The sequence below is a fragment of the Gastrolobium bilobum genome, unplaced genomic scaffold (assembly GCF_033153095.1).
Source record: "Gastrolobium bilobum isolate Gb01-03AN ecotype WA unplaced genomic scaffold, APGP_CSIRO_Gbil_v1 utg441, whole genome shotgun sequence".
Taxonomy (NCBI): domain Eukaryota; kingdom Viridiplantae; phylum Streptophyta; class Magnoliopsida; order Fabales; family Fabaceae; genus Gastrolobium; species Gastrolobium bilobum.
In genome coordinates this window covers 139,812-152,786 of record NW_026897808.1, presented here as the reverse complement: position 1 = coordinate 152,786, position 12,975 = coordinate 139,812, and the positions used below count along the sequence as shown (strand labels likewise).

The following is a 12,975-nucleotide window of genomic DNA, read 5'->3' as shown; positions in this document are numbered from 1 at the left end:
GAGGTGATCATGAATACCTCTAAGGCTCCAAAACTCCGAAAATGAGACACAAAAAGGGTCTTTTACACAGCACCAAGGTTCAGCCACAACAAGACTACGAAAATCAACAACAAGCTTGTCCCTTTATGCCAAAAGGTGGCTTCTTGAAGCTCTAGAAGCCAAGAACAAGGCCACACAACCCAACTCAAAAAGTACAGCCCCTTAACCCCAACAGACAGCAAGCACACCCTCAGAAATGCTTCACCAACTCCCTCACAAAGCTCACTAAACCAGTGTTTATAACTCAAAGAGGAAGAATCAAAGTAAAGGTGGAGTCTTGAGGGATTTCCATGGAGGAAAGCTCAAGTTTTTGAAAGGAGAAGAGGTGGCAAGGGTGGCACTCAGAATTCTGAAACACAAGTCACGTAGGAGGCATAACATGGCCTAGGGTTTTGGGCCATAAGGGTATTTATAGCGCACTTAAGTGTAATCGCACAGTATTAGCAATAATAGCTACGCTTAGAATTTTAATCTCAAACTTTAGATTTTGAACCTAGTCATTATTCTAGGATTTATCATATTTTTATTTTATTTTTCGCAGCACCTTTTCGGTACGCGCTTTTCCATAGCTAGTATCAGTTCTGGCACCAGTTCTCATTATTTTAACTTGAAACTTGAAATCACAGTCCTACAAATTATTCTAGGAATATTCATGCACTTATTATAATTTTTCGGGATACTTCATCGGTACGCACTTATACCGAGTAGCAAAACCGGTATCTGCACTTTTCGTCAAAAAAGCGACTTTCAGCATTATTAATTACTTTCCATAAATATTTAAGCCTTCTCATAATTATTAGGGTCAATTATGAAATTATTTCCTAATTTCACATAATTAATTTATTAACTTCCTTAATTAACGGTGCAGGTTCTTACATAAGTCATGGGATAAATATCTTCAACTGGTAGAGTTCTCGTACAATAATAGTTTCCATTCCAGTTTGGGCATGGCACCATATGAGGCATTGTATAGCCGGCAGTGTAGATCACCTATTTGTTGGACTGAGGTTAGAGAGAGGAAAATGATTGGGCCATACTTGGTACAGGACACTTCTAATCAGATCAGAATGATTAGAGATAAATTAAAATAGACACAGAGTCGCCAGAAGAGCTATTATGATCACAAGCATCGACCTCTGGAGTTTGCAAAGGGTGAGTATGTCTTTGTGAGGTTGTCATCTGTGACATGTGTGGGACATGCTCTTGGAGTAAGGAAGCTGAGTCCCAGATTTATTGGACCCTATCAGATAATCAAAAGAGTATGACCGGTCGCGTATCAACTTGCCTTACCTCCACAGTTATCCGGTATTCATGATGTATTCCACGTGTTTCAGCTTTGGAGATATATTTGGGATGAATCCCATGTTGTTCAGCCTGACGAGGTTCAAATACGGGAGAATCTTAAGACTCCCGTGGGGCCGTGGGAAATTCTTGACAGAGATGAAAGGAAGTTGAGAAATAAGATTATTTATATAATCAAAATTCAGTGGGAAGGTAGGACACAATAGGAGGCTACTTGAGAGTGTGAGGATGAGATCCTCCGGCTATATCCTGAGTTTGTTTCCAGGTATGATCCTAATTTTGCGAACAAAATCCTAAAAATGTGGGGTGATTATAATGACCCTAACCGGTAATTATGGAGTTTATGAAATTATTGTGGAATAATAATAATTAATGAAGAATTAATTAGAGTGGTAATTTGATGAAAAGATTAAAGCCACATAGTAAAAATGAGTTAAAAATGACAGTTAAGGGGTAAAAATAAGAGTAATCAAAGTTACCCAAAAAGTTAAAGTAAAATCAGAAATATTACTACAAAAATGTTCTGGACTAATGTGTATAGTTGGAATGAGAGTTAAGTGAGCGGGATAGATAAGTGTGTACCCACTTGGTGAGTACAACTCACTTAAAGTACCCTAAACCATTTCAACCCTCTCACTTCTCTCTTCCTCACCCGACGGTAGCCCCTCCTCCATTGCAAGAAAGTTGGCAATTTTCTAAAAATCATAGAGAGAACTAGAGACCTCCAAATCACTTGGTTCCAAAGCCAAAAGTGTGCCAAATATTCTCCTCTTTCTAACCCATAGCTTATTTTCGGTTGGGGTTCATTGTGGAGAGAGATTTTCCACCTCTTCCATTTCGAGTTAGTGAAGGATTTTGAGGATTTTGGGTGTTTTGAGTGCATTGGAGCTTGGAGTCTTTTTCCTCTAACATTCTACGACGAATTATGGTAAGTTTCCGCTCACTCAAACCTCATTATTATAGAATTTCAATAATCTCAGGTTTTATATGAATAGTAACTCGAAATTTGATGGTCAGATGTATTAGAGGTTGTTTTGCATATGATGTCCTTTATTAAACATGCTTAGAAATGCATCTTGTGAAAGGAAAATAAAAGAAATCATTGTTTACCTCACTATAGAAAATCATGGGTTTTTTTGCTATATGTCAATTTCAAAAATCTGAAGGCTTGAGTAGTTGGAGGGTGATTTGTATGTGAGCCCCTTTGTTAAACATGCTTGGAATTGGTTCTCAAAAATGGAAAAATTATGAAATCGCCATTTAGAACACTTTGATAAATTGGACTCAAAATCAAGTGATATTAAAGTGTGAAAACCTTGGTTTTGTGTAGGATTCACCTTGAGTTTATAAATGTGAATATTGATGGATATGTGTTCATTGGTTATAGTGTGAAACCAAGTGGACTAGTGGAGCAAGAGCATGGATTAGATCAAGCTATGGACATTGACCAAAGCTCTTGATTGTTTTGGATTAAGGTAAGTATCAACAATGGTTTGAAATGAGACTTACATAATGAATATGTGATTAATTGTGATAATATTCACCTTGAAATAGGTGTTGTGATTATTAATAGAGCATTATGTTGGCTCGTGGACCTTACTTAGCTTGGAAGAGGCTTGGTTTGAGAGCTAATCCAGGTAAGTTTTCGGTCCTTAGGGTTAATCCCTTATTTATTCCTCCAGACTTTGAGGGAGGATGATTCTTTGATATAGTATGTTGAAAATGATTTGTTATATGTTGCTTGTATATGTATGTATGTTTGTGTGCCACACAAGACGGTGTTTCCTTGTTTGAGCCATAAGACGGTGTTTCCTTATGCATAGTATGAGACAGTGTTTCCTCATACGATATGTTGCAAGACGGTGTTTCCTTACGTAATGCATACTTGTTATATTCTCTTGCCAGTAGCATTTATTATTTGCACATTGCATTGTCATATATATTCTGATGCATGCATGAATTTTATACTTGTGATTATACCAGAAGTGAGCTTAGGTGTGGAGGATCCCTCCAAGGATCCCTAGCTTACTGAGGTAATTATATTATCTCACCCTATGTTATGGGGATTACCATTTCAGGTACAAGAGCTGAGGGTGCTAAAGCATCCTGTGACAAGAGGTCCAAGGAGATATATTACCTAACTTGATAGTCAGGATTAGCTTGTTATTTTGATATATACTTGACAGGATCCTATTTTGGATATGTATATATACCATATTATTCTTATGGAGAGCAAATGGAGTGTCTATGACATGTCGATAGTCTGTAGATGCTGTTAGTGATGCATGGTTAGGTCTATGTTACTTATTGAATTGCATCTCTTTTATTTATTTGATGAAATTATATAAGTAACATCGTGGACATTATTTTTAGACAGTATGATTATGAGATAGCCTAAGCCATGGATAGCTGGGCATTATGTTTATCTATGTTATGTTAGGCTTGAGGTGTATTTGACATGTTAATCAGGTGAAAATTTTATGATGGGTAATATCCCAGAGGTCCAAAATACAGATGAAATGCGGTCCGTTTTATTTTGTCCATTGATGTGTAAAGTTTGCAATACATAAGGAAAAAGAAAAAGTTAACCAGATAGCTTTAGCATTTAATTTATAAAGTATGTTGCGCGTATTATCATATGAATGTTAATTAACCGGCTACAGACGAGACGTTACAGAAATGATTTATTATGACTATTAAAAAAAATTACCCATCTCAACCTCTGGTGTTTGGGTTAGTTATCATAATTGACCAACAAAAAAGATGAGGCTTCTCAAATTTTCACCCTCTGTTTGCAATGGTTCTTATGATGAACCTTTACCTCAGGATGCAATGATTTTTGGGTTAGTTATCATAATTCCCTAGCAAAAAAGATGAGGATTCTCAAATTTTCACCCTCTAATGGTAATGGTTCTTCAGTTGATGATGAACCTTTACCTCAAGATGCAAATTTTCATGCTGTGAGTCTCAGTGATGAGCTTGAGACTTCAATCTTAACCATATTTCGAACATCACAACACTAGAAACTGTGTTTTCTAAATAAGTGGTTCTTGAATCTTATTTAGAGTGGTGAGATCTATAAAATAAGGAGAGAGTATGTATTCAAAGAACCAACTATGTTTATGTTAGCTAGTGATGAGAGCAATTGGTGGGGCTGTTTTGGAGGTATGATTTTGAAACTGATGAATGGCTCAAGGGTAATCAACCCAAGGTGTCTTTTTTGCATTAGCTATGTTTGGGAACTTGCTTTTGTTGCTTGTGGTCTCGAGACAAACACTTATAATTTTTTTAAGTGCGCCCAATGATTTAAATTATTGGGTCCACCACTGGTGGGGACACTTTGTGAGAATATTTTTCTTACATTGTGATGTTCCCATTTTGTAATTTGTCATTAATTTCATCATTTTTGTCTACTTGTAGACCTGAGTTTTTCAATAATAATTCATTGTACGGGAGTATTTGTGAATGAACTCAAAAACTGATCAATTATAGAGGAAAGTGAAATTCATGCATTTCATAACTTATATACTTTATTTTAAAATTCTATCATTAATTAAGGAGTTAGAGAATGACGATAATAGTGTAAAATTATGGTGGAAAATTACTAGCTTAAGATTTCAAGATGAGTTAAAACAGATTTCACAGGATAATTGTGCCTTAGAGATGGCTAATTATTATGGAATACAAAATAAATAGATATGAAGTTGGTTTCTGGAACATGTTGTGGCATTACCAATTATTGTCAACTTAAGAATTTCTTCTAGTTCATCATGACATTAATGCTGACAAGTGCCACATGGTAGAGTATGAGGCCCTTTGCATACACAAACATTTTCATATGGAATTTGAACCAATGAGTATGTTCCCAATTTGGAATTGATAATGTTTACTAAAGATGCTTTTGTATTTTCCACATGCATTCAGAAGAAACGAGAAACGTCTCGATTTCGCAATCCTAGATTTTGCGGGTTCTTCATTCTTTTCTTTAAAAAAATATTTATTTTTTAAATGTTTAGTTAAAAAATTATTTGACCGGAGTTTTAAGTATAAGACATACATACATAATACACATAATAATAAACAATTAAAATTTATTAATTTTATTTTTCTTAACTTATTATATTCTTTATGTCTAGTTTCTAGTTTAATTAAATATGAAAGCCGTAGTTATATTTATAACCAATTTAACATTATCATTCTTATTATATTTTTAATTATTTAAATCCATTGATTTAAGTATGATCTAACGATTATTAAGGAGATAATAAAAGTGGTAAGCTTATGTTTGTTGTTTAGTATAACTGTTCCCAATTATATGAATAGATATCTCTTTAAAAGCATTAATGCTGGAATAATTGATGGATTTATTGTGCCAATTATCACTACACATACGTTTCTTTATTCAAATTTCAGATGAGATTAATATTTGTTCTTACATAAAATTATATTATTTTAATGATCAAAACTATTATGTTTTATGATTTTATATTGAGAGAAATAGAAATTATAGTAAGAAAAAGTAAGATATTTTTTTAATAACAAAAAAATAAATTAATCATTGTATGCAAGTGCAAGCTGTGCCAGCAAATTTTACAAAAAAGCAACTAAATACAAATAAATAAATAAATAAATATATAAAGAAACTTACTATATAACACGTGTAGGGACGTTTCCACAAGCCATCGAGAATTTGCAATTCTATCAGACAAATCCAGTTTCCTAAGACTGATCCTACAAAAGCACAAACCTATTGAAGGAAAAGCAAATTCTGATCGCTTTTTTTTCTGTCAAACAAAACTCGTTTTCCACTTTTTGTCTCAGTTTTCAATGAATTGAGAGTGAGAATCACATAATCAGTTTCATCAAGTGTTTTGGTTTTGATAATCTGATCAAAAAGCCATGAGAAAAGAGGACAGCACCCCATTACTGCAGACCCAATATGAAGATTCTATGAATCATGTCAAAAGAACTGGTTTGTGTTGTTGTAATCTTAATATTTTATTTTATTTTTTTTGTGTAATTTTCTTCCTTGAAAAAAGAAATGCACAAGATATATAACATATAGAATATGAAATTATGAATCATAGTTCTGCTTCCTCTGTATTATTATCATTATTATTTATTTATATTATCATGTTGAAAATTTTATGGAGTGGAATTGAGAAATGAATACGTGTGTGTTGGTTTCATGGTGAACTTGTGAATCATAATAGGGACAGTGTGGACTGCAGTGGCACATATAGTGACAGGGGTTATAGGATCAGGAGTGTTATCTCTGGCATGGAGCATTGCACAACTTGGATGGATTGGAGGGCCATTAACAATTCTCCTTGTTGCTTCAATCACTCTTCTTTCTGCTTTTCTTCTTAGCAACACTTACCGTTCTCCAGATCCTGAATATGGCCCTCAGAGGAGTTCCTCTTACCTTGATGCTGTTAATTTGCATAAAGGTAAGATTTTTAAGATTTCATTTCACTTTCAATATGACCCCTTTATTTGTTCCTCCAATCAAAACAAAAAATAAAATAAAATAAAAACAAATTTTTTTTTCTTCTTGGTATATTTATTTTGTTTATCAGTTTCATTTCAATGTCCATGTTATGTTATAGCCTTTTTGGTTACTTCAAAGTGACTTGTGATCTGATAAGATAAAGTAAAGAAAATCATGGATGAGATCTGAGACCTTTTTTTATTTTATTTTATTATTTTACTTTTCAATAAAAAAAATGTGAAGTGATAGTGATAAGCGATTATGTGGCTTTTGACTTGGACTAATTAACATGTGAGTTAGGGGTGAAAGGGCATTTTTGACATGTGTTATGTGTGATGTGTCCAATATCTAAGGAGTTCGGTTGTGTCACGGCAACTATATCCTCCGCTTCTGTTGTATTCAGATCCTCAATCTTCTTTCCCTTTTAAATCCTTCCACATGGATCTTGCTCATTACACCTTCACCCTTCTCTTTCTCCATAGTCTATACCAAACTACATAATAAAGTTAGACTTTTAAAATATCAATCTTAAATGATGAGCTAGGGAAAACTTGATTAATGACTAGTTGTTAATTAATTCATATAACTAGTCAATCATTCACTGATTAGGTGGTCTGATTTATTTATCCTTGTCATCATCTTAGTTAGTGACTTCTCAAAAAATCTCCTTATAAATTTTTTATCCTAAAGTTCTTAAGCTAGAAGGCGATATTAATTTTATACATAGGATATATAATAAATTTTTATTTAGTTCTCCCAATAATATATCAAGTACTATCTCTTATATATCTTATAGAATAGAGTTTCCTCTAAGGATTTATTTGGTCCATGATGAAGATAAAATATATTCATGAGCTATAACTTATAAATCTGAGCTATTATGTTCAATATTCTTTAATAATACAATTACAGAGAATAGGCATGAACTTCATGTTAAAAGGGTATGGTGATTATTATTATTTTGAAGGTTCTGCTGTATATATGTTTTTTCTATACACGGAAAAGAAAAATATTACCTTCTTAATCATCAACTGTTGTTACCAAGTAAAAGAACAAGTCTGAGAATTGTACACTTTAAAAAAAATCACTCTCCATTAAATCCGACTAGCGAGTGTGCGGTGGAGGAAATCCTTGTACGCAGTCTTATCCTTGCATAATTGCAAAGAGGCTGTTTCCTGTATTCGAACTCATGACCTTTCAGTCATGAAGAAATAGTTTTACCACTGTTTTTTGCATAATTGTACACTTTATATTTGCTAATTTAAATGTTGGGGTTATGATTAACGAGAGGTCTGGTGAAAGACATCATGGTGAATTGCTGATGATGATAATAATGAAAGCAATGATAGATGAGCCATGGTGGTATTGATAGTGGAGCTATGGTGGGTTATATGTTCTATTTAATTGCAGAACTTTCCTTCTTTTGGCTTCTTTCCTTTTCATAGCATTAAGCTTAACAATGTGTTGGTGTCAATCAAGTGTTAATATTTCATCTAGTGAGTTTGTATATCATGTTTTTGATCAAAAGTGCCATCACATTTGGAACAGCATCTTAAGATGTTTCTATAGGCAAGACTGCTATAACATTAATCTCATTGGGTGGTTACAGGAGTAGGGAATTCACGCCTCTGTGCTGTTTTTCTGAATATAAGCTTATATGGTTTTGGAATTGCCTACGTCATTACCTCAGCTATCAGTATGAGGTGTGTTCAGTAACTTATCACCCTGATTTCTCTACATTCCTTTACCTTTATCTATGGGATGTACTTGTTGCAAACTAAGATTTCTCAATTGTAGAATCTCACTATACCAATATTTCTAAATAATTAACTTCATTAATTTGGACTGCTATTTGTGTTTGTGACTACAGAGCAATCCAAGAATCAAACTGTTACCAAAAAAATGGGATTGAAGGAAAATGTGAATTTGATGAAGCACATTTCATGCTTATTTTTGGGGTTGTCCAAATTATTCTCTCACAGATACCCAACTTCCATGACATTCAATGGCTGTCAATTCTCGCAGCAATTATGTCCTTTGCTTATGCTTTCATAGGAATGGGGCTTGCCATTCTGCAAATCATAGGTATGCTCATCAATACCTGATTACTGGTGTCTTCCCTCAGGCATATAATGATATTACCTTAAGCTTGGACAGTTGCTTGAAAAGTATATGTCAGAGTAAATATTTGTTTTGACCGACCAAATGTATTTAATTTTCTGGTATCATTTGCTCAGAAAATGGACGTGTTGAGGGTAGCATTGAAGGAATCACTACTACCAGTGGAACTGAAAAATTATGGCTGGTTGCTCAAGCACTTGGTGATATAGCATTCTCCTATCCATTTGCAGTAATTCTTATAGAAATACAGGTATGTATCCTGTGATCTAAGATAGCCAGAATGTAACTTTACCACAATCTAAGGGAAAAAGTAAACAATTCTAAGGGCTAATATAACTCACTGCAATTATTGAAGGATACTTTGAAGTCGCCTCCACCAGAAAGCCAAACCATGAGGAAGGCCTCAACAATATCAGTCCTTATCACAACATTTTTCTACCTTTGTTGTGGGTGCTGTGGTTATGCAGCCTTTGGAAATGATACACCTGGAAACCTTTTAACAGGGTTTGCATCCTATAGGCCTCATTGGCTTGTAGACTTTGCAAATGCTTGTATAGTGGTTCACCTAGTTGGTGCATATCAGGTATCATCCCCAAATTTTATTATGGTGCTTTATGTATCTGCTATCCTTACTTTCTCCACCACTTGTCTTGCAAAATTAGTGTCATATATCATCTTGTTCTGGTGCAGGTTTATAGCCAGCCACTTTTTGCCAATGTTGAGAATTGGTTTCGTTTCAAGTTCCCAGACAGTCATTTTGTGAATCATTCATACCTCTTGAAACTCCCATTGCTGCCAGCTTTTCCACTAAATCTTCTCAGGCTCTCTTTCCGAACTGCTTATGTTGCATCAACGACTGTGATTGCAATGACCTTTCCCTACTTCAATCAGATTTTGGGAGTTCTTGCTGGCATAATGTTTTGGCCATTAAGCATACATTTTCCGGTGGAAATGTACTTGAGTCAGTGCAATATTGAAGCATGGACGGTTAAGTGGGTTCTGCTCAGGACTTTTAGCATTATTTGCTTTTTGGTGGGATTGTTCACTCTCATTGGATCCATTGAAGGGGTAGTAACTGCAAAACTAGGCTGAGAAGCTTTAAGACCTCTTGGAAGTTGAAACAGAAGAATTAGACTATGGTAGCACTTTTTAATTTGAAAACCAACATTAAACATAGGGTTATGCCTGGGAGTAGCTTCTTAGTTACCCAATTTTTATAGCAAACATAAAGAATTATGCCTGGGACAATGATGAATTTAAGGTTCTCTTGCTCAGGTCTTCAAGATTGTAGCAGTAAGATGTGTAATTGAGTTGAAGATGCTTACAATTGCGTTTGTTTCTTGGAATAATCTTAAGAACTAGTTAGTTTCATCTGTAATACTGAAAAGTAGCTGTTAAGATTCAAATTGTTGTCATGAAAGCACAAAGTTGAGCAGGTCTGTTTTTTGAAGCTGGAACCACACCTTCAGTTCACTCAAGACTTGAGACCTGAGTTAGGTGTCCTCTACCAGAATAAATGAACTCCGCTTCCACTTTCATTGTTTGGGAAAAATCTCAGCTTCACATGACCTTTTGAGTTCTTTTTATTTTATCTTATTGAAAGTTTCATTAATATAAGATTGAGCTAAATAAACAATAAAGGGAACTATAATGACAGTATCATTAAATGGGGTGAGTTGCACATCAGACTCTAATTTTCAGAGGTTTAATTAGATGACCAAGGGAATATTATATAATTTGGTGAGTCGTTAACACCAGGATCCTAAATACCCCTACAATGCGCAAATGTTCTCACGAGAAATAAATTACAAGACAAGAATAATAACCATTCAAACTGGTTCCTATGGTAAGTTTTCTAAAATAACAGAAGAAAAACTATTGCTACACTTTAATATGTAAGCTGCAAGTAATATATATTAAAACAATTTTAGTGAATCTACTTATAAATTAATCAAATTTTAATTTTAGATAACCAACTATCTATCACCTGGTAGCCAGAATCATAGTTATATCAAGTAATCTAGTTGTGAAAAGGAACATAAATTTTTTTGGAGAAATGTTGTGTAGCTCCAAAGTGAAGTGCATCTTCCCCCACGTGGGGGATCGGATCCACCTCACTCCTCTCTTCCCATGTTCTCTTGTGCTACGTGGCCTAGAATAGAGGCAATATTGAAACTCGATAACTAGGACTTTACTCAAGAAAGACTGAGACACCGCACGTGAAACAACCTTGACATCTGCAACGTTAGATAGAATCTAACCTTGCCATTCTTCCTCTGAAGTGGGGTCAGGTGGTTTTGTGTGATCAAAGCAGAAACCTACCCAACATATGCATTAAGCACACAAACTATGAGTAAAAGGGTCAACAAAGAGAGAGAAAGAGAAAGAGAAAGAGAGATGTTGACCGAGCATCTTGTGGGTGAGCTACCTGCCTATCTCACACGCTCAATGGCGTTGAATTCTTTAATATAATCATGCGCCTTTGATGCCTTTGGGCCTTTACCATGTACCCCATGCAATTCTAATTGGCACACCTTATATATAAAGAATAGTAAGCCTCTACCAAAAAATACAGAGAAGTAGAAAAAACAAAAAACCAACTCAAGGAAATATTCCACGTCTTCCCTTTTTGCCTCAAAGAATTGAAAGACTGGTAGAGAGAGTTCACAAGTTGTTGTGGAAGAAAGAAAGACAATTCTTATACTTGATACTTCACTCCATTATTCTAGTCCTCTCTAGCCCTCAAAATTGGCATCTCTTTTGAATAGTAGAATTATCATATAGAAAGAAAGAAAAAATACAGAAATGGGCCGTATTCCATGCTGTGAGAAGGATAACGTAAAAAGAGGGCAGTGGACACCTGAGGAAGATAACAAGCTCTCTTCCTACATTTCTCTACATGGAACTCGCAACTGGCGTCTCATCCCCAAGAATGCTGGTTAGTCCCTCTACATTTTCTCCCTGTCTGCTGGATCTAGATTCTATATCTATATCATTCATGTCAATGTCAATAAAAACAAACTTTTATATTGATTTTGCTATGAGATAGGCCTCCAGAGATGTGGCAAGAGCTGCCGGCTAAGGTGGACTAATTATCTTCGTCCTGATCTTAAACATGGACAATTCTCGGATTCAGAAGAACAAACTATTGTGAAGCTTCATTCAGTTTTTGGTAACAGGTACATTAAATATTACCCATAAATTGAAATTAATGTTAATGCGCATGTAACATTGGGGATTCTTCTCTTTATCTTATTGTTCCCTTGAATGCTTACTTGAACGGATGTTCAGATGGTCATTGATAGCAGCCCAGCTGCCAGGACGCACTGACAATGATGTCAAAAACCACTGGAACACCAAGCTAAAAAAGAAACTGTCAGGCATGGGTATAGACCCTGTCACCCACAAGCCATTCTCTCATCTAATGGCTGAAATTGCCAACACATTGGCACCACCACAGGCAGCTCACCTAGCTGAAGCAGCCCTCGGCTGCTTCAAAGATGAGGTGCTCCACCTTCTTACCAAGAAGCCAATTAACTTCCAGGGCCAACATTCGACTGCAACACTGGCGAATAACATCACCGATTACATTAATTTTAAGCCAGAAGAAAAGGACGACACTGTTGAGAAGATTAAGCTTGACCTGTCAAAGGCCATACAACAAGAACCTGAAATGATACACTCAAATAAACCTTGGGACTCCACTGCAGCAACATCTGCATGTTTTGCAATGCCATACAGTGTTTTTCCAACAATGCCTGGGTTTCAATTTAGTCCAGCATCTTTTGGCAATAAAGAGGATGCATCACCATGGAGCCAAAGTGTATGTACTGGAAGCACATGCACAGCCATGGATCAGCAAAACCAGTTGCATGAAAAACTTGAAGAAGAAAATGGGGACGATTCTGAGGCTACAAAGGAAATTAGAAATCTATCAAATATATTCAACCCGGACTGCGTCGTTTGGGATTTACCAGCAGATGATTTAATTAACCACATGGTATAAGAAACATTACAGAACA

The 12,975-nt window shown here is 35.3% G+C and overlaps 2 protein-coding genes across 2 annotated transcripts; both read left to right on the top strand.

Moving 5' to 3' along the window:
* Positions 1-6,032: 6,032 nt before the first annotated feature.
* On the top strand, positions 6,033-10,505 carry LOC133310480 (probable amino acid permease 7). The gene is made up of 7 exons (XM_061511412.1): positions 6,033-6,313; positions 6,555-6,791; positions 8,442-8,535; positions 8,703-8,917; positions 9,070-9,203; positions 9,309-9,536; positions 9,644-10,505. Exons 1-7 carry the CDS (start codon positions 6,241-6,243, stop codon positions 10,043-10,045), a joined length of 1,383 nt encoding a protein of 460 aa, XP_061367396.1. The 5' UTR covers positions 6,033-6,240; the 3' UTR covers positions 10,046-10,505.
* Positions 10,506-11,758: 1,253 nt separating this feature from the next.
* On the top strand, positions 11,759-12,970 carry LOC133310481 (transcription factor MYB80). Its single transcript, XM_061511413.1, has 3 exons — positions 11,759-11,891; positions 12,003-12,132; positions 12,245-12,970. The coding sequence occupies exons 1-3, from the start codon at positions 11,759-11,761 to the stop codon at positions 12,957-12,959; spliced, it is 978 nt and encodes a 325-aa protein (XP_061367397.1). The 3' UTR covers positions 12,960-12,970.
* The last annotated feature ends 5 nt before the right edge of the window (positions 12,971-12,975 follow it).

What these genes read in the sequence shown, in the direction of transcription:
- LOC133310480 (XM_061511412.1), top strand. Translation starts at nt 6,241, where the DNA reads ATGAGAAAAGAGGACAGCACCCCATTACTGCAGACCCAATATGAAGAT. An exon ending in GAATCATGTCAAAAGAACTG is followed by an intron (nt 6,314 to 6,554) that starts GTTTGTGTTGTT and finishes GAATCATAATAG; the next exon opens with GGACAGTGTGGACTGCAGTG. An exon ending in TGCTGTTAATTTGCATAAAG is followed by an intron (nt 6,792 to 8,441) that starts GTAAGATTTTTA and finishes GGGTGGTTACAG; the next exon opens with GAGTAGGGAATTCACGCCTC.
- LOC133310481 (XM_061511413.1), top strand. Translation starts at nt 11,759, where the DNA reads ATGGGCCGTATTCCATGCTGTGAGAAGGATAACGTAAAAAGAGGGCAG. An exon ending in TCTCATCCCCAAGAATGCTG is followed by an intron (nt 11,892 to 12,002) that starts GTTAGTCCCTCT and finishes GCTATGAGATAG; the next exon opens with GCCTCCAGAGATGTGGCAAG. An exon ending in CATTCAGTTTTTGGTAACAG is followed by an intron (nt 12,133 to 12,244) that starts GTACATTAAATA and finishes ACGGATGTTCAG; the next exon opens with ATGGTCATTGATAGCAGCCC.